This window comes from Geotrypetes seraphini, chromosome 1, assembly GCF_902459505.1.
Source record: "Geotrypetes seraphini chromosome 1, aGeoSer1.1, whole genome shotgun sequence".
In the NCBI taxonomy this organism is placed as follows: Eukaryota; Metazoa; Chordata; class Amphibia; order Gymnophiona; family Dermophiidae; genus Geotrypetes; species Geotrypetes seraphini.
This window is the reverse complement of record NC_047084.1, coordinates 49230171-49250641: the sequence shown is the minus strand read 5'-3', so window position 1 is coordinate 49250641 and position 20471 is coordinate 49230171. Positions and strand designations below refer to the sequence as shown.

At 44.7% G+C, this 20471-nt stretch overlaps 1 protein-coding gene across 1 annotated transcript in view; it reads left to right on the top strand.

Annotated features, from left to right (window-relative positions):
• The window catches only part of MAP3K1 (mitogen-activated protein kinase kinase kinase 1), a 212254-nt gene that overhangs the window by 57957 nt on the left and 133826 nt on the right, over nt 1-20471 (top strand). Inside the window, exons 4-5 of the mRNA XM_033957630.1 lie at nt 10653-10853; nt 11113-11230. Of these exons, the coding sequence (XP_033813521.1) occupies nt 10653-10853; nt 11113-11230 (319 nt within the window). The remainder of the gene's footprint in view (nt 1-10652; nt 10854-11112; nt 11231-20471) is intronic.

Here is a 20471-nt window from a genome sequence, read left to right as displayed (position 1 = left end):
CTCATTCCCCAGAAGATTGTCACTGTTGTTTCACTCTTACTCCACGGGCTTTTCGACGCCGGTGTGTTCAATTTTTTTCAACTTTTCGGAGACATGGAGCAACCTTCGGATTCTACTTCGACCTCGGCGGCTGCCCCGGTCTCGAAGGCTTCGACTCCGACGACATCGACGACTACGGTCTCGAAGGCTTCGACCCAGGCTCCGGCTGGAGCTTCGGTCTCGAAGGCCTCGACCTTGCCTGCTTCGGTTCCCTCGAAGACGGTGCCATCTGCGAAGTCTTCTATGGGGGGTAAGTCTCCGGGTTCTCTTTCAGGTACCATACCCAAGAAGCCACCAGAGTCCTCTGCACGTCCATCTTCCAAGCGTACCTCCAAGATAAGGGAATACTCACCTTCGAGGTCGCCCTCTTCGGAGCGTACTGCTGCACCTACGAGGTCAGAATCATCTGTCTCGGTGCCGATGCTGGAGGACATGTTGAACTCTATACTCACCACTCAGATTTCCTCCTTAGTGGCTCAATTGGTCCCGTCCTCGACCTTGCCTTGGACTGATCAGCCTGTCACCCAACCAGAGCTTCCAGTATCTCGAGGCCGATCCAGGACACGGAAGAAAATTTCTTCGTCTGATTCTTCTCCAGACTCACCTCCTCCGAAGCACCGGTCGAAGCATTCGAGACCTATTGCTTCCAAGCTTCGGAGGGAGTCTTCGGCATTGGATACCGAGACTTCTCTGCCTCATTCTTCGAAGAAGAAGCACGGAACTCGACACCATCGCGCATCGACTCGAAGTCCTTCTCGACCAAAGACTCCACTGTCGAAGCCACCCCGTCGAGACAGTTCACCACAGACCTCGACTCATTCCGTACCACGTACACCTGGTACTTCTCCATCCAGGAGCCTGAAGAGAAAACATTCTCTTACTCCACCTCACAGTGCAGCTTCTTCTGTGACTCTAAGTCTAGACTCAGAACCACTTTCACCATATTCTAGAGAGGCTTCTCCCTCATACTCAGCTCTTCCTAAATCTCGCAGTGTATCTCCTGAGGAAGCGTCTGATTCCAAATCTATTTCTTTTGCCAAATTTATTTTTGATATGGGACAAGCTCTCAAACTGGATCTTCATTCAGATTCTAAGTATACTCCTGAATATTTAGCAGATATGGAGCTTCCTCATCCACCGAAAGAGTCCCTCGGATTACCTATGACTCCTGTTCTGAAACAAACCTTTGTTCGTAATATGGAGACTCCTTATTCCATCACTGCCATTCCATCTAAATTGGAATCCCGTTATCGAACAGTTCCATGTAAAGGTTATGAAAAGTCTCAACTATCTCATCAATCCCTGGTAGTAGAATCCTCTTTAAAGAAAGCACATCCTTCTAAAATCTATGCTTCAGTTCCTCCAGGTAGGGAAGGTCATACCATGGATAAGTTTGGTCGCCGTTTATACCAGAACTCTATGATGGCAAATAGAGTTCTTAATTACAGCTACATTTTTACATCCTACTTCAACCATTTTCTGAAGATTTTACCATCTTTTTACCCGGATATCTCTACCACTTGTCTTTCAGAATTTAAACTCATCCTTAAGACTCTTTCTCAATTACGACTCTTCATGTTACAAACCTCATATGACGCATTTGAACTCTCGTCTCGAGTATCTGCCTTTGCTGTAGCCATGCGTCGTTTAGCATGGTTACGTATTGTGGACATGGATCCCAACCTTCAAGATCGATTGGCAAATCTACCTTGTCAGGGAAATGAATTATTTGATGACTCTATTGAGGCAGCTACCAAGCGTCTTTCAGAACATGAACGCTCTTTTGCTTCCCTCATTCGACCAAAACCTAAACCTGCACCAACTAGAGGTTTCAAACAGACTCCACGTCGTTATCCTCAGAAAACGACTCCTGCTTTTTCCAGACCTCCTCCTCGTCGTCCTCCTCAACAACAGCGACAACAAAAATCTCAGACTCCTGCTGCCACCAAGCCTGCTCAGTCTTTTTGACAATCTCAACATGAGCATTCCAATTTCTCTGTTTCCAAATTCTCCCCTCCCCATAGGGGGTTGCCTTTCCACATTTTATCACCAGTGGGAGCTCATTACATCAGATCTCTGGGTGCTTACCATCCTACGAGAGGGATACTCTCTTCGGCTCCTTCAGGTGCCTCCAGATCGCCATCCAAGAGAGTGTCCTTCCAATCAGTCGCATCTTCCCCTTCTTCTTCAAGAAGCTCAAGCTCTGCTTCTCCTACGAGCTGTGGAGGAAGTTCCTCTTTCCCAAAGGAACTTGGGATTCTACTCCCGTTATTTTCTAGTTCCCAAAAAGACGGAGGATTTGCGACCGATCCTGGATCTCAGAGCTCTCAACAAATATCTAGTCAAAGAGAAATTTCGAATGCTCACTCTGCCAACTTTATATTCTTTAATGGATCAAGGGGATTGGATGTGTTCCCTCGATCTCAAAGAGGCGTATACTCGTATCCCTATTCATCCAGCATTTCGCAAGTACCTCAGATTCCAAGTAGGAAGCCTTCATCTGCAGTACCGAGTTCTCCCCTTCGGATTGGCTTCTTCTCCCAGGGTTTTCACAAAATGTCTTGTGGTGGTGGCTGCAGCTCTTCGCAACCAGGGTCTCCAAGTATTTCCTTACCTAGATGACTGGCTCATCAAGGCTCCCTCTTTTTCAGGGGTTATTGCAGCGACCCAACAGACTATTCTTTTTCTACAAAGTTTGGGATTTCACATCAACTTTCCCAAATCTCAGTTGACTCCTTTTCAGTCTCTCCAGTTCATAGGAGCAACTCTGGACACTATCAATCTGAGAGCATACCTTCCACAACCACGTCAGGCCGCCCTGCTTCAGATTTCTCAACAACTCTTCCAACTTTCAACTGTTCCAGCACGAAAGATGATGGTTCTGCTCGGTCACATGGCTTCTACAGTTCATGTGATTCCTTTTGCCAGACTTCACCTTCATATTCCTCAATGGACACTGGCATCCCAATGGCAGCAATCAGTGGATCCACCAACTCGACTGATTTCCATAACTCCTTCATTGCGGAAGTCTCTCCATTGGTGGATGCTCTCTTTGAATCTTTCAAGAGGCTTGCTGTTCCACCCTCTTCCTCATCAGAAAGTCCTCACAACCGACTCATCAATGTACGCATGGGGAGCTCATGTGGACGGTCTTCGCACTCAGGGTCTCTGGACTCAAGCAGACCGTTGGTGTCATATCAATCTGTTGGAACTCAGAGCGATATTCTATGCTCTCAAAACTTTTCAACATCTCCTTCACGACATGGTGATTCTTGTACGTACCGACAACCAGGTAGCCATGTATTATGTCAACAAACAGGGAGGGACGGGATCTCACTCCCTCTGTCAAGAAGCTCTGAAATTGTGGCATTGGGCAATTCTTCACAACATCTTCCTCAGAGCTGTTTATATTCAGGGTCAACACAATTATTTGGCGGACAAATTGAGTCGTCTTCTACAGCCTCACGAATGGACACTCAATTCTCCTACTCTTCGCCAAATCTTTGCCCGTTGGGGAACTCTGCAGATAGATCTGTTTGCGTCACCTCTCAACTTCAAACTGCCTCAATTTTGCTCCCGCATCTATGCCCCTCAACGTCTTGAAGCGGATGCATTTCTACTGGACTGGAGGAATCAGTTCCTTTATGCTTTTCCTCCGTTTCCTCTGATTCTCAAGACTCTAGTCAAACTGAAGTCAGAACATGCCACCATGATTCTGATAGCTCCTCGGTGGCCCAGACAACCATGGTTCTCCCTTCTACTTCAACTCAGCACCAGGGAGCCTCCTCTTCTACCAGTATTTCCCTCTCTACTCACGCAGAGTCAAGGATCCTTGCTTCATCCCAATCTGCAGTCTCTACATTTAACAGCTTGGTACCTTTCTGCATAACAGACTTTTCTCAATTCTCTCCGTCTGTTCAAGATATCTTACTTGCTTCCAGGAAACCATCAACTAGACAATGTTATGGCCAGAAGTGGACTAGATTCTCTGCTTGGTGTTCTACACGTCACTTGCCACCCAGATCTTCTTCCTTGACATCCGTTCTGGACTACTTACTTCATTTGTCACAATCTGGACTTCAAACTACATCTATTCGAGTCCATCTTAGTGCTATAGCTGCTTTTCATCAGCCTTTGGCTGGAAAACCCCTTTCTGCACATCCTATGGTTTCTCGCTTTATGAAAGGACTTCTCAATCTCCATCCACCGCTTAAACCACCTCCAGTGGTTTGGGATCTCAATGTTGTTTTAGCTCAACTTATGAAACCTCCTTTTGAACCGCTTGACAAAGCCCACCTTAAGTATCTCACTTGGAAAGCTGTGTTTTTGATTGCCCTCACTTCTGCTCGAAGAATCAGTGAGCTACAAGCTTTGGTTGCAGATCCACCCTTCACAGTTTTTCACCATGACAAGGTGGTCCTCCGTACTCATCCTAAATTCTTACCTAAAGTTGTTTCGGAATTTCACATCAATCAATCTATTGTTCTACCTGTGTTTTTTCCAAAGCCTCATTCTCATCCTGGAGAAGCCGCTCTTCATACCTTGGACTGTAAACGTGCTTTGGCTTTCTACCTCCAACGCACTCAACTTCACAGAACATCTCCTCAACTTTTCATCTCATTTGATCCAAACAAGTTGGAACGTCCTATATCAAAATGCACAATCTCCAACTGGATGGCTGCTTGTATTTCTTTCTGCTACACTCAGGCTGGTCTTCCTCTGCAAGGTCGAGTGACGGGCCACAAGTTAGAGCTATGGCGGCATCTGTAGCTTTCCTTCGATCAACTCCTATTGAGGAAATCTGCAAGGCTGCCACTTGGTCCTCGGTTCATACTTTCACCTCTCATTATTGTCTGGATTCCTTATCCAGGAGGGATGGCCACTTTGGCCAATCTGTTTTGCAAAATCTTTTTTCGTAAATTGCCAACTTCCCTCCATCCCTTTTTACTTAGCTTGGAGGTCACCCATGTGTGGGAATATGCTGCCTGCTTGTCCTGGGATAAAGCACAGTTACTTACCGTAACAGTTGTTATCCAGGGACAGCAGGCAGATATTCCCACAACCCTCCCACCTCCCCTGGTTGGCTTCTTGGCTAGGTATCTGAACTGAGGATCCTCTCAGGAGATGCGCCCCCTAGTTCGGGCGGGAAGGCACGCGCGCATGCGCGGTGCAGTGCTCGAAAGATCGAGATCTTCAAGCAAGTTTGCTTTCGAGGCTGTCCGCTGCAGGGCTCCGTCGGTGACGTCACCCATGTGTGGGAATATCTGCCTGCTGTCCCTGGATAACAACTGTTACAGTAAGTAACTGTGCTTTTCCCATACACTCAGGTTGCACAAGTCCGGTTTTCACCCGGACAGTATATTTTTTGACCAAAACGGATGTCTACAATTAGTAAAATTCCCCAATCACATATTTTTTTATGGGGACGGATTTGTATACAGCACTTCATTAGATTTTTTTTATTATACAAATTTTATCTTTTTGTAGACTTGAAGTCTTGAACAAAGAAAATGAGTACAGCAAAAAAAGCAAAAACAGACAGTGGAAGACCATTCCAAGAGGCCTGGACAGAGTACATATGGAGTGATTGAACGCAGTGGGAAAGCATTGTGTATTATGTGTAATGAAAGTGTTGTGTCTCGCACATCAAATGTCAAACGTCACTTTGAGACCAACCATAACAGTGTTGCTGAACTTGGTTTAGCTCAAAGAAAAGAGTTCCTTGTAGGAAAATTAAAGAAATATCACTCCCAGTCTCTTAGTTTTAGCAACTATCTTTCAAAAACTAATCATCTTACAGATGCCAGCTTTCAAATTTCACTGTGCATGGCAAAACATGGTAAGCCCCTCTCTGATGGAGATTTTATCAAAAAGGCAATTTTGGCTGGGAGTAATTCACTCTTCCATGATTTCCAAAACAAGGATAAAATTGTGCAGCGCATCTCTGAGATGCCGCTAAGCAGAAATACTGCAAAAGATAGGGTTCTGCGAATGGCTGCTGATGTTAGTCAACAGCTTACTTGCGACTTACAAAAAGCACCTTTCTACTCCATGTGCTTGAATGAAAGTACAGATATTACTAACCATGCAAGACTAGCACTCATTTTGCGTTATGCTACTGGTGACATCATGAGAGAAGAGCTGGTAAAACTGCTGTCTTTGCCTGGAAGAACACAAGGGATAGATATCCACAATGCTGTGATGGAGGCTTTTTCATCACTAGACATAAGTCCAGAAAAAGTAGTTTCAGTTACTAGTGATGGAGCACCTAGCATGGTGGGGACAACATCAGGATTCATTCATTTCTTTGCTAAGGAAGCAAAACATCCACTGATTCAATTTCACTGCATAATACATCAAGAGGCTCTCTGCGCCAAAGAAAGCAGCAAAAAACTTGACGATGTCCTCAAAGATGTAACAAAAATGGTGAACTCATCATGGCGCGTGCTCTTAATTTTCGACAATTTCAAGCCCTTCTTGATGAGATTCAGGCACAATATAACACTTTACTGATGTACAATAATGTCCGGTGGCTGAGCAGAGGACGAATGTTAGAGAGATTTGTGGCCTGCTTGGAAGAAGTTAGGCTATTTATGAACGAAAAGGGGGAAGACTATCCTCAACTCACCAACATGGCCTGGCTTACCAACCTCATGTTCTTTACAGATTTTACTAACCACTTTAATGTACTAAACAAAAAAATTACAAGGCATGGGAAAAACAGCAGAAAGCATGTTTAGTGACATCAAAGCTTTTGAGAGAAAATTGCTTGTTTTTGAAAAAGACCTTGAGAGTGGACAGCTAAAATATTTTCCCAACCTAAAAATACATTTGGATAATTCTACAACATTTGTGGACAGTCATAAAAAAACACCAGGAAATCCACAAAGCATATTCCACCATTGTAGCCGAAGCAAAGGAGAATTTTAGGAAAAGGGTGACAAATGAAATCACTGCTAGCAGTTCTGAAAATGAAATCCTAAAAGCGTGGAATTCTCTGCCAGACAATTTTAAGTCCATGAAAGCACTTGGGATTGCTCTTCTTACTTTGTTTGGGTCATCCTATGCTTGTGAGCAGCTGTTTTCGGCTTTGAATCATATAAAATCTGATGCTAGAAACAGATTAACGGATGACATGAGTGCTGCATGTGTTGCTCTGAAATTAACGCACTATGAGCCAAGGATTGACAAGTTATCAGCATGCATGCAACAACAAAAATCACATTAATTTTTTTCAGAGCATGCCCAATGCATATGTTTACTTGAAGCAGTGTTTTCAGTTTGCAGTTAAGACACTTTCTAAGTTATTTAAATATTATTTAAAGATATTATTTAAAAAAGGGACTTTACATGGCCCTGTTGTATTCCAATCTGGAATTTCCAATAAAAACGGTTGGTTTAATTGAAAGCTCTTTTGTTTTCTTTACATCATATTATTAGAAATGTAATGATTTAACTATTTTCTAATTTGATTGTAAATTTTACAAAAAAACATGTATAGACTCTTTGGGAATGCACACCGAGTCTTTGACACAGTTAACAGTTTTAAGAAGTTTATCTTTTTTTTTACTCAGGATACATTTGACATGTTATGTGAATAATACATTTAAAATATATTGTGTAACTGAATCAAATTCTTCCTAAATTCATTAAATTGAATGAAATCATTAAAACATTATAAATTGCCAATAAATTGAAATGAAAACCAAAGGATTATGAATCAAATTGATTCTCTGACAATACAAAGATTCCAACCTTTAAAAATGATGTTACATAGTTCAGGCAACTTTATAAAGAGTTTTTAGATACTAAAATCTTGTTATTAAGGTTTAATTGACGTGCTGGCACTTTGAGGAAATTCTTTGGTTTTGTGTGGCAGTTTGGGCACTCGGGCTCAAAAAGGTTAGCCATCACTGCTCTATACCATTTGAAAGAGGGCAAATACTTCTTAAATTTAGTAAAAATATTCTGGCACAAGTGTCAAACCTTAAAAAAGGAAGTCATATTGAGCATAGGAAAATAATAATAATAATAATTAACTAATAAAAATAGTACACATCCTTTTACTAAGTTACGATAGTGGTTTTAGTGTGCGCTTAGCACGCAGAGGAATTGTCATGCGCGCTAGATGCTAATGCCAGCATTGAGTTTGCGTTAGTTTTCCCACGTAGCGCAGGGGCTTGCGCGCACTAAAAATGCTAGCGCACCTCAGTAAAAGAGGGGGTTAATTTTCCCCACCACCAAATTTCCCAATCCCGCCCCACCCGGCTACTTTTTCATGTCACCCGGCTGGAAAACATTTCTGGGGAGAACACTGCTTATAAGCTGCTACAATCTATTTTCTGAAGGCCTCAGACAGCTCTTTTGATCTCACCATGGTGTTCACTCTCACTGCAGCAGTCATGAGTACCATAAACTAAATGTCTGAGGTTTAATTATGTTTCCAAATACACAGGGAAAATGTAGCAATTAAGAGTCAGAAAGTAGCTGAAGTGCAATAGAGAGAACTGACTCAGGTTGATTAAACCTCCAAGAGAAGTGCTCATAAAACTGTAACTCTGCTCAGAGACTTGTAACTCTAAAGAGAGGGAGGTAACCCTCTCTTGAAACAAGAGTTATTATTTCAAATCATAGCATAGTATTTTAGTAAAAACGAGTCCAACTCTTGAGGGTCCAACTCTTGAGGGAACTTTTCAGTTTTTGAACCGCTTACAGTTGAAGCACTCATACTCAGTGTGATATTTGCAAAAACTATCTACTTTCGGTTGGCGGGGTCTCCTGAAGCAGTCGCCGAAACGGGGCCACGTCGGGACCCTGGAAGTTGCATGTTCTGCATTTAAGCTAAGTACAATCTTTAGCATTTCCTGAATGCAATCACCATTATTTTGGACTTTTAAAAATTTTGCAAAACACTCCATCCAAGTATTGAATATATTTTTCAAGCTTTGTATACCCTCAAGAGTTGGACTCGTTTTTACTAAAATACTATGCTATGATTTGAAATAATAACTCTTGTTTCAAGAGAGGGTTACCTCCCTCTCTTTAGAGTTACAAGTCTCTGAGCAGAGTTACAGTTTTATGAGCACTTCTCTTGGAGGTTTAATCAACCTGAGGTTTAATTATGGCAAACGTTCAAAATGCTGAGTAATGATGTTCTAATCATGTGCACCTGATTTGATATACCTGTGTGTGATTTGAGCCACTTTAAATGGGAGGAATATCCTAATTTATTCCTCAGAATACACATTTTTGTGGATCTTTTGTTTCATGAGTAAATCAAGGAAACCTTTTGTTGTTTATCTGCAATTACATTACTGTATTTTTCGCTCCATAAGATGCACTTTTTCCTCCCCCCAAAAAGTGGGCAAAAATAAGGGTGCATCTTATGAAGCGAATATACAAAAAAAAAAATCCCGGCGGTACCTTTAAATGTTGGAAGTCAGTGGACAGCTGCCGCTGGCCCCGACATGCTGGTAATCAGCAGGCAGCAGCCCTGTAAAGCAACAGCGACTGGCCCGATTAGGGAAGTGTCCGGGCCCAGGCATTAGCGCGCTTGTGCGCCATGGGCCCCAGCAAGCAGCAGGCAGCCGTCCACTGACCTCCAACATTTAAAGGTACTGCTGGGGGGGCTGGGACGGAATTTAATGGTGCTTGGGGGCTGGGATTGAATTTAATGATGCTGGGGGTATGTAAAAATGATTGATTAGGGGCTGGGACGGAATTTGAAGGTGTCGGGTATATATTAGTATACAATTTGGTTCAGAAGGGGTTTTTTTTTTCTTGTTTTCCTTCTCTAAATCTGGGGTGCGTCTTATGGAGCGAAAAATACAGTACTTTCTTTTCCAGAGATTTAAAAAAAAAAAAGATTTGACATCAATATGTGAACATTTATTAAGAAAGAGCTGAATATTTCATTGGGTGTCCTAATTTTTTCATGTGACTATATACTCATGCATATATTTCTCAGGAGTATCCTGAAAACCTGACTGGTTTTGCAACCCTCCAGGATTGCAGATTGACATCCTTAGTATTTTCTCTCCCACTCGTTTTGTTACCACTATTTACCAGTTATAATGGGCTATTAAAATCTAGTCTCAAAAAGAGGGACCAACTGCCCACAGGATATGAGAAAGCACAATGGAGATGGCCATGAGGAAGGGCTGAGGCAGTGATTTCTTTTTCCCTGCCTCTTGGTTATTCTCACTGTGCTTTCTTTCTAATATAATCTAATCAGAATTTCTGTATTACACTTATCCAGTATAGGTTCTAGGCAGTTTACAAGTTGGAAGAAAAATAAGGAAGTTAGAGTGAATGGTTATATTACATCAATGAGTGTCAGATACTATGTTGCAGGTAGATGAGGTAATGACTGGGGGGGGGAGGTTACATAGCTCAGAAGGTAGGGATAAATGAAGTGAAGGGAAGGTAATTACAGGTTCTAGAATGGAATAAGGGGAGTGTAGAGCTTAAGTCAGATTCAAGAATGGAGCAAAGGGACCATAGATCTAAGGTCAAGTGGGTGCGAGAATGATGACAATTCTAGTTAACTAGTTCTGTATAGAAAGTTCATATGCAATGGCTTACAATTTATCAAGAAAAATAAATATTTTTAGTTTCAGAGTGGGCGCGTCACACCTCCTCGAAGAGCTCCATCACCTGATGGCTTTTCACCTTACAGCCCAGAGGAAACAACCCGTAGAGTCATCAAAGTGATGCGAGCCAGATTGTACCTGCTGCAACAAATAGGACCAAATTCTTTCCTAATTGGGGGAGACAGTCCAGATAATAAATATAGAGTATTTATTGGGCCTCAGGTAAGTGTAATCCTAAAATTTATTGTACAGGCAAATATGCTGAAGAACTGAATATTACAGATGTTTTTCAGTATGGAATTACTACTGTTTGCTAAGAATACCATATCTTTACACATACTGTATAATACACGTATATGCGTTTTTACAATCTGGGTGCCCCGTCAGGTTTTTTTTTTTGGTACATTTTGTCCCAAATCCTATTTCTCTCTCCCTCCCTCACCTCTCCGCATGAATCCTGCATCTCTTCTTCTCCCTACAGTCCTTCTCCCTACAGTCCTTCAAACCTTTAGTACTAGGTGGAAACAGGAAGTTGCATCAGAGCAAAGGCCCCAATGCTTGCAGAAGGCTACTTTTATGGATTGCAGCTTGTATTAAAGGTAAGGAATACTGCAGGGAGAGGGGGGAGAGAAATACAAAATTAGCATGGAGAGGAGAGCTTGGGAGGAAAGGCACCAATGCTGTCAGAATGCTGCCATAGTGCATTCATCTAGCACACATATGCATGGATGTATTATATGTGTTTATTTTTGCACAAAATTTTTATGCATATTATATGTGAGTACATTATGGGCTCCTTTTACGAAGGTGCGCTAGCGTTTTTAACGCACAAACTGGCTAGCCAAAAACTACCATCTGCTCAAGAGGAGGCGGTAGCGGCTAGCGCGTGCAGCATTTTAGCTATTCCACGCGTTAAGGCTCTAAAGGACCCCTATATGCATAAAAATGGAAATTTATGTATAAACATTTGACAATTTATATTGTGGATATGGGAGATTAAGTACATTGCTATATCTGGGACTGAATTTTTTTACATTATGATTGTAGTAAACTGCTCAGAGAATTCTCTTCAGATTAGGAAGACTGAAAATGTCATCCAGCATGTTACTGAAAGAGCCTACTACGCACATTCTTTACATCTCTAAATTTTCCAGGATTCTGTCCTGGAATTGTTGTCCTCCTTTAGTCGCAAATTTTGCGGAAGGATGTCACCCATATCTTTCAACTCTCCCTTTCACCAGTGGAGAATAGCTCCCTCTTCAGTTTTTACTTCTGTAAGTGAACTGAGAAGGTGTGTACTAGTGCAATAGGTGTATCATTCTGAACGAGTGGGTTATATATCCCAGTGCTCGCAAGTCATACAGAAGGAATCCACTATGGATTTTTTCTGAATCCCTCCTACTTCACAAAGGGCTCTGCTGCCCCTACAGTTTTTTTCCTTCTGCAGGTGAACCTGAAAGAGTGTCTCAGATCAGCTCTGTTAATTTTTTTTTTTTTTTTTGCAGCTAACAGGCCAATCCCTTGTAGTGCCTGTTAGCCAGCCTGCAGAAGTCTTTTTGGAGCTTGGACTGTCCCCAGGTAGCATTGCTCACCTACTGCATTACAGGGGTTTGAGCATAGGCTGTTAGGCATCTGTAGGAAGTTCAGCGGGATCTCACAGGGTGCTGGCTGCATTTCGTCTCCCCTCCCCCTCTCATTCTGTGGGGTTTGGAGGCTGTCAAGACACTGTCCAGACTGGCAGCCTGAGATTCAGCACAGAAGGATATTCCATTTGAGGCAGTGATTTCTCCCCCCAGATCCACCTACCTTTGGAACTAAAGCAGGCTGCAGCACAGGTCACATTGAGTAAGGCTGTTATAGCCTATTTGGAAAATTGGGGTGGGGGTGGGGGTTCTACCTGTTTTTAAGGTTTGTACCTGTTCTTCCTCTTCTAAAATCCTAAAATTGCTAGTTTTTTCATTCTGCTGTGGTGGCCATCTTGGATTTCCCAGGTTTGGGGTTTTTTTTCAGACTTCTTCAGAAGCTTCAAATCACCTTGTTTTGCCTCAAAACTGGCAGGTATGGAATCTTCGGGCTCTTTTGACCCTAATTCATGCCAGGTTTGTGCTGGATGGTCGCTCAAATGGCATCCTTTTCACCACATGCCAAGAGGACGTGATGAGGCAGTGGGAGCAGCTGTCTTAGCCTCCCCTTTGCTCTATAGGCTGAAAAACAGGCAGGAAGCCCATTGGTTGGGGCTATTTTCCTTTTCAGGGCGGTCAACTTAAGTGAAGAGGAATGGAGGCTGTGGAGACCAAGAGACTTAAGCTGGAGTTCTCTACAGGAGACTCAGTGCTGCTTAGTATGACATTTTCTCCAGAATTTCTTTAATTTGATGTGGAGAGCCTTTCAGTACAGCCGACCTTCCAAGGGGAAGACAGTGCACGAAGGGGCAGGGTCTCCCAGGGTGCATCTATCATTGGCTGATTCTGACTATGATGGGTCTCTTACTATGCCATTTCTGTCTTGGGGTGCGCCCTCCCTGTCTGCGGTCATAGTCAGGCACATTAGAACCCTTGATGGTTTTCAATCCGGGGGATGATCTCGCAGTTCCCCTGTTATTCAAACCCTCGGCTCTGTTGGACCTTATTCCTGATTAAACTTCTTTTTCTGTCGTGTTGGGCCGGAAGGGTCCCTTAAAGTTGCCAGGACTATGTCTCGGCTGTATCTGATGGCAATGGAGTGTCACTAGCTGTTCACTCAGCCCAAGGTGGATTCCTTGGTAACGCAGGTTACAAAGCTCACTTCCCTACCAAGTGAGAAAGGCATGGTGTTAAAGGATAAGCAGAATCACAGAGTGGATGTAATTCTCAAGAGGCTGTTCGAGGCTTTGGCTTTAGAAATCAAGGTGGTCACAGCGGCATCCTATGTGACCCATACCTGTCATCATATTAGGTTACAGAGTCTTGAGTTTGAGAGTGGCAATCTTTTACCCCAGCTCCTACTAGCAGGGGTGGATTACTTAACAGATGCTTTCTACGACATCATCGGAGTCATGAGCAAAGCTTCAGTTTATTCGATCTCAGCCTGCTAGATACTCTGGATCAGGCAGTGGGCTGGTGATTCCACCTCCATAGCTACTCTCTGCACCGCACTGATCTTCTACTCTTCGGTGGGAAGCCCCAACCACCTGCATTGCTGGCAAACCCTCCTATTCTTCTCAGCCCTTTAAAGGGCCAGGACTTGCTCCCGACTCAGCACCAGCACGGTGTGGGGGAAGGAAGACCCGCCACATCATCCCCACACACCAGACCGGATCTTCTCCTCTTTGACAGGAAGCCCCACCTACCTGTATTGCCAGCAAAATCCTCCTGCTCATCTTAGTCCTTTAAATGGCTGTCAAGCAGGTGGGCTTCACCTGCCAGTGGGTCATGCCAACGTGCCCTTTGAATAGACCAAGCGGACCATTATGCCTGAACTGCAGAGCTGACAAGGGTTTTACTCTTCTTTTTTTACCTGCTATACTTTTAACATAATATTAAGAATTATTACTAAAGAAATATTTTTTTTCTGGTTTGTTTGTTTTAAATCTACTACTTAGTCAGTGATTCTGACATGTCTGGTAACCCCCACCCCCAAAAAAAAAAAAAAAACCAACCCAAAAAAACATGCTAAACATATATCATAGAAGTGTACCATGTAAAGTGCCTAGAAACTACCCAACCATATTATTATTATTACTAGTTTTTAAGCCCATTACATTAACGGGTGCTAGAATAAATGTGTCTGTCTGTTTGTGTTTCTTTCTCTCTCTCTCCTTGGCCGCTGACCGTGTCCTTCTGTCTTCCCTCCCACCCCCCAGAGCAAAGCTGTCTGTCCCCAGCAGCCCCTTCCCCCAAAGAAGCCCCCTTTCCTTCTCCCTGTCTCTCCGTGGCCCCCTTCTGTATTCCCCAGAGCAAAGCTGTCTGCCCCCCAGAACACACCTCCCCCAAAGCAGCCCCCTTTCCCTCTCCCTGTCTCTCCATGGCCCCTTCTGTCTTCCCCCCAGAGCAAAGCTGTCTGTCCTCAGCACACCCCTCCCCCCCAAAGCAGCCCCCTTTCCTTCTCCCTGACTGTCTCTCCGTGGCCCCCCTTCTGTATTCCCCCCAGAGCAAAGCTGTCTGCCCCCCAGAACACACCTCCCCCCAAAGCAGCTTCCTTTCCTTCTCCCTGTCTCTCCATGGCCCCTTCTGTCTTCCCTCCAGAGCAAAGCTGTCTGTCCCGAGCACACCCCTCCCTCGAAAGCAGCCCCCTTTCCCTCTCCCCCTGTATTGTTCCCGTTCTTACACTCCCTTCATCCTGGCTTCTTCTGGCCTGCTCCTCTTCAAAGCAGCCTGCGATCGTGGCCAGCTTTAGCGAACCTCGCAGGCCGCTCTCCAACTCGGTAGCACATTCCCTCTGACGCGATCCCATGCGTCAGAGGGAACGTGCTACTGAGGTTGGAGAGCGGCCTGTGCAGTTCGCTAAAGCTGGCCACGATCGCAGGCTGCTTTGAAGAGGAGGATCAGCAGCAGCAGTTGGTGAGTGAGGGCGGGAGGGGGGAAGCTCCAGTGTGTTCCCTGCCGAGGACGCAGGCAGAGAGAGAGCTTGCCTGTGCTTCCTCCAGCGGTTGGTGAGTGAGGGCGGGTGGAGGGGAGTGGCCAGAGTGATCCCTGCCGCCGCGTTCTAAAATAGAATCCGGCCAGGGATCAGAAAACACTGCCGCAGGGATCACGAAACCCTAAGTGTGCATGCGCGCTTAGGGTTTTATTATATAGGATAGCCAGTAGAGTCCTAGTCATAACACACACACATCCCTTACTGTTATATCTGCACTGCCTTATGCAAATTCAAATGCTGCAATTTCCAATCTCCAACTCTCCTTATCAACAGATACTCCCCCATCCCAGTCATCACAAGCTAGAGTAGATATGGAAACCTGAATCACCTCCCCCCGACCAATCCTTAGCACACAGAACCTGCTAATTTAGCCTTAGCCCAACTACCCCTACCTCTCCCACATCCAAAAGCCTCAAAATTGCCCTTGCAAGTGTAAGATCCGTAAACAGCAAAGATGTCATTCTCAGTGACATCTCTTCACAGACAATAATTGGGACATCTTCCTAACTGAAACCTGGCTCAAAGACAATGAAAGAGCCACATTAGGTACGCTTTGCCCGTTGGGATATCAAGCTCTAGCCTGATCACACACCGACACTAGAGGAGGTGTAGCCGCTATCATTAAATCCAGAATTAACCCAAGGTTAATAGTTGCCATCACACTAAATGCACTAGAATGCCTCATCTTCTCAACAAGTCACAACATAGATCTCGCCTCGCCATGATATACAGAGCATCCCATTCTCCAATGGCCTCCTTAAATGAACACTTTGTTAAGGATGACTAGCAAGTCATTACCTACAACTAGATTATCATGCTAGGAATCTTCAACTTAACAAACTACCCTAACAAGACAGGATCCCCTGCAGACTTCATCATATCAGTCTCCGACCTTGGCTTCCACCAAATAGTTCCCTCACCAACACACTCTCGTAGATATAGCTCACAAATTCAAAATCAAGATCCACTCTTTTGCTGATGACATCCAACTATATCTCCCAATGGGAAAAAAACGTGACTCCCAAATCACAAAACTTCTTAACTGCCTCTGAGAAATAAAAAACTGAATTGTCTATCAACAAACTACAACTAAATGCTTAAAAAACGGAACTCTTTTGGATCCGCAAAGGACACTGCTCCTACACTTGTCCCTGTCTTCTCTGAGAATCAACTACCATAACTGCAAAAGACCAAGCACGCAGTTTAGGAATACTCCTTGACTCAAACCTATCATTTTCCAACCATATCTCCCAAGCAGTGTTCCCGCTAAGCTGCGCTGGGGTGCGCTGACGCACAAAATATTACCTCGCAGCGCACAAGTTTCTCGTCACAGCGCACACAGTGTAGAGCACAGTTCTTCAACCGCCGGTCCGCAAACAAAATCTTGCCGGTCCGCGAAGGATTCGGTCCCCGCCGCAACGAAAGGCCGGCGTCAGCTGACTTGCAACTTCCTGTTGCAGTCGCTGTGCCGGGACTCCTGCCTTCGCCGGGACTCCTGCCTTCCACCGCGTTTGCCTCCTGCCTTGTCTCCGCACCTCCAGACCAGCAGCGGCAGCTGTGTATGCTTTTAACTTCGGCACAGAGCTGCCCCTAATCAATAGTTTAGCGCGGTTTCATAAGGCAGCCTCGGGGCCTTTGCTAGGCCGGCCCACATCGCATCATCGAAGCGGGCCGGCTATCAAAGGCCCCGAGGCTGCCTCATGAAACCGCGCTAAACTATTGATTAGGGGCAGCTCTGTGCCGAAGTTAAAAGCATACAGAGCTGCCGCTGCTGGTCTGAACTCTTGGGCCGCTGAAGGAGGGCAAAAAGCAGCTGTCCTGGAGGTTTCCCTTCCTCTCGCCTTTACAGGTTCCTTTTTTCCACCTTTTTTTTTTTCCTTCAAACGGCAACGGGCCCCAGCATCGACATCAATCAAGTAAGTTCCACTGTCAATCAAGCGGTTCTGCTCGGCCAAAGCTTCCCCTGTGACATGAGCCACCCTCAGGGGAAAGAAAGTGACCCACAAAGGTGAGGGGAAGGGGGGGCAGATGATGGAAGTTGGGGGGGGGGAGAGAGAGAGAGAGAGAAGGGGCAGATGATGGAATGGAGGAGATGAGAGAGAGAGAGAAGGGGACAGATGATGGAAGTGAGAAGAAGGGAGAGAGAGCAGAAGGCAGATGGATGTCAGTTGAGAAGGGAGAGCAGATGCTGAATGGAAGTGGGGAAAGAACACATACTGGATGGAAGGAGGAGATAAATAAAGGGGGAAGAAAATAGTAAGATAATGGAGGGGTGAGGGAAAGGGGTGACAAGCTGTGTGTAGACACAGTGAAAAGAGGGAAACGGGACTAAATAGTAAGAAAGAATTTAATTTAGATGGAGGCAGAAAATAGAGAAGGAAGACCAGAGAAGAAAAGGGAAGAGAGAGCAGAGAATGATCAGATCTGAGTGGAGGAAATGAGAAGAGAGATATGCTAAAAACCACAGGGGGGAGGGAAGGATAGAGATGCCAGACCATGAGGGGAACAGAAGGAAGATGATGGATGCTAGACCAAATTGGGGGGTGGGGGTGGGCAGGAGGAGAGATGGCAGGGAAAGACAGACAGTGAATGGAAGGGGCAGATGCTGGACTGAAGAGACAGAGAAGGTTATCATGCTGCTGTACCGGGCCATGGTACGCCCTCACCTGGAGTACTGCGTCCAGCACTGGTACTTTAAGAAGGACACGGTACTACTCGAAAGGATCCAGAGAAGAGCAACTAAAATGGTTAAGGGGCTGGAGGAGTTGCCGTACAGCGAAAGATTAGAGAAACTGGGCCTCTTCTCCCTTGAGCAGAGGAGATTGAGAGGGGACATGATAGAAACATTCAAGGTACTGAAGGGAATAGACTTAGTAGCTAAGGCAGGGAGAACGAGAGGGCACTCTCTAAAGTTGAAAGGGGATAGATTCCATACAAACGTAAGGAAGTTCTGTGGTAGAAAGCAACATATTTATTTGGCTCATAACTTGCTGGCGCCCGATATTTTTAGCTCACAGTGAAAAAGTTTGCTCACAACACCCGCCCGCTTAGAGGGAAACACTGCTCCCAAGTGGTCTCTTCTTCATTCTACTATCTCCGTCAGCTCTGAAAAATAAAGAACTATTTCTCCGAACCTGACAAATTCTTTATGCCTTTGTCCTCTCCCACATGGACAACTGCAACACACTATTCATTGGATTGACAGCAAAGAATATACAACGTCTCCAATGTGTTCAAAATACAGCAATCAGACTTCTAAAGAACCTGCACGCTCATGACTCTGTTTCCCAGGCTCTATCATCAGACCACTGGTTACCCATAACCAAATGCTGTGTCCTAAGGGCCTGATGCTAGCGTATAAGTCCCTTCATAACATGGTGCCTGGCTACATGTCAGATAAGCTTTCACCATACGTCCCGAGCAGGCCTCTCCACTCCCAAGAAGAAGCACACTTCCAAATACCCCCTGATTGTGCCCTTCAACTACAAAACGCCAGATGACAATCCTACTCCCATTTCATACCAAGCTATTGGAATTGACTGCCCCCGCAAATCAGATCCCTCAAAGGACTTCTGAACTTTAGGAATGCTATAAAAACTCCTCTTCACCTGACCCCTGCACAATGTCACATGGTCAAAAAGAAATGTAGACTAAGGCCCTGATTCTATAAAGGGTTCCTAAGTCCCATTAGCGCTGAGCGGGGACATAGGCATCCAAACTAGAGAGCTGCACGGGAACGACAGGAATCCCACGGGTTCCCCCTTCGAGTCACGGGGATCCTGTGGGGAAGCCTCCTAGGGTCGCGGGGATCCTGCGGGGTTCGATGCACTCGAGCCCCGAAGCTCGTCTTCTTTTTCCTACCTGCCCTGCCGCAGCACACAGCAAAGCCCTCCCTCCCTCCGACATCATCGCTGACATCAGGAAGACTTCCGGTCGGCTGTGTGCTGTGGCAGGGCAGGTAGGAAAAAGAAGATGAGCCTCGTGGCTCGAGCTCCATTTTACTTGCAGATGAGGGCTGGGAGGCGGAACACAAAAGGGGGAGGAGGTGCGTTTTTTGGCACAAGGCATGAACTTGGGAGAGAGGATGGAGGAAGAGAGGGAAAGAGGTGGGGAAGGGAGTGCGTTTTGGACACAAGGCATGAACTTGGGAAAGAGGATGGAGGAAGGGAGGGAAAGAGATGCTGAGGTGGGGGAGGGAATGCATTTTTGAACACGGAAGGCATGAACTTGGGAGAGAGGAAAGGAGAGAAAGAGATGATTGTGTACACGGGAATGGAAGAAAGGAGAAGTTTTGGTCATAGGCAGGGACGGGTGGGATTTCTGTCCCCGTGCAACTCTCTAATCCAAACTAAGTGGTTAATGAGCCATTTAAGGGTCTTAACGAGCAATAATTGGCACATTGATGTCCAAAGAATGTGGACGTCACTTTGTAGGCGCCTCTACAATTTCATGGATGCCCATTGCGAAAACTCATGCCTAATGGAATAGGCGTGGGTGTGGTTTGGGTGAGACTTCAGTATGAGCATCCTTCAATTTCATTTGCATAACGCTGAGCGACCTAGGGCGTCCATCTCATGCCTACATTGTAAGCGAATGAAAACCAGGTGTATTTTTGAGCATAGTTTGGGCTTCAAGTAGACCTGAGTTCTATGGACGGAACTTAGGCACAGTTTGGACGTCCTTAATGCGATCTGCTAAATAGCTCTCAGGGTTTTTATTTTTGCTTTATTAAGCTCAAAATACATTTAATAGGGCACCATATAAACAGGGCACATCAAAACAGATATATTGCATGCAAAACCTTCTATTTTTGTGTACAAACAGCAATGTTATTTGCTAATTGGAAGAAAACATCCATTAACTGAAACAGAGCATATAAAAAATATAGCTTTAGGTTTCTTGCTAAAAAGCTACTTTTTTTTCTTTTTTTAATTCTTTATCAATTTTAAATTTTAACAAAATCAAACATTTTGTACAGAAAGATTGTCTGATCATACATATATTTAAAAGAAGAAAATAAAAAGGAAAGTGATTTCCGTAATAATAAATCTCTACTCAAACAATCTCAAGTCCTCAAAAAAAGATGATCCAAGGATTTATGAGTGAACTCAAAGGAAATCAGTTAATAATATAAGCTCCTTAATCCAGTCACTAGATACCTTTTTTTTCTTGTATAGAATTTATTAACTAAAAGCTACCTTTTTTCTGACTAAACAGTGCTCC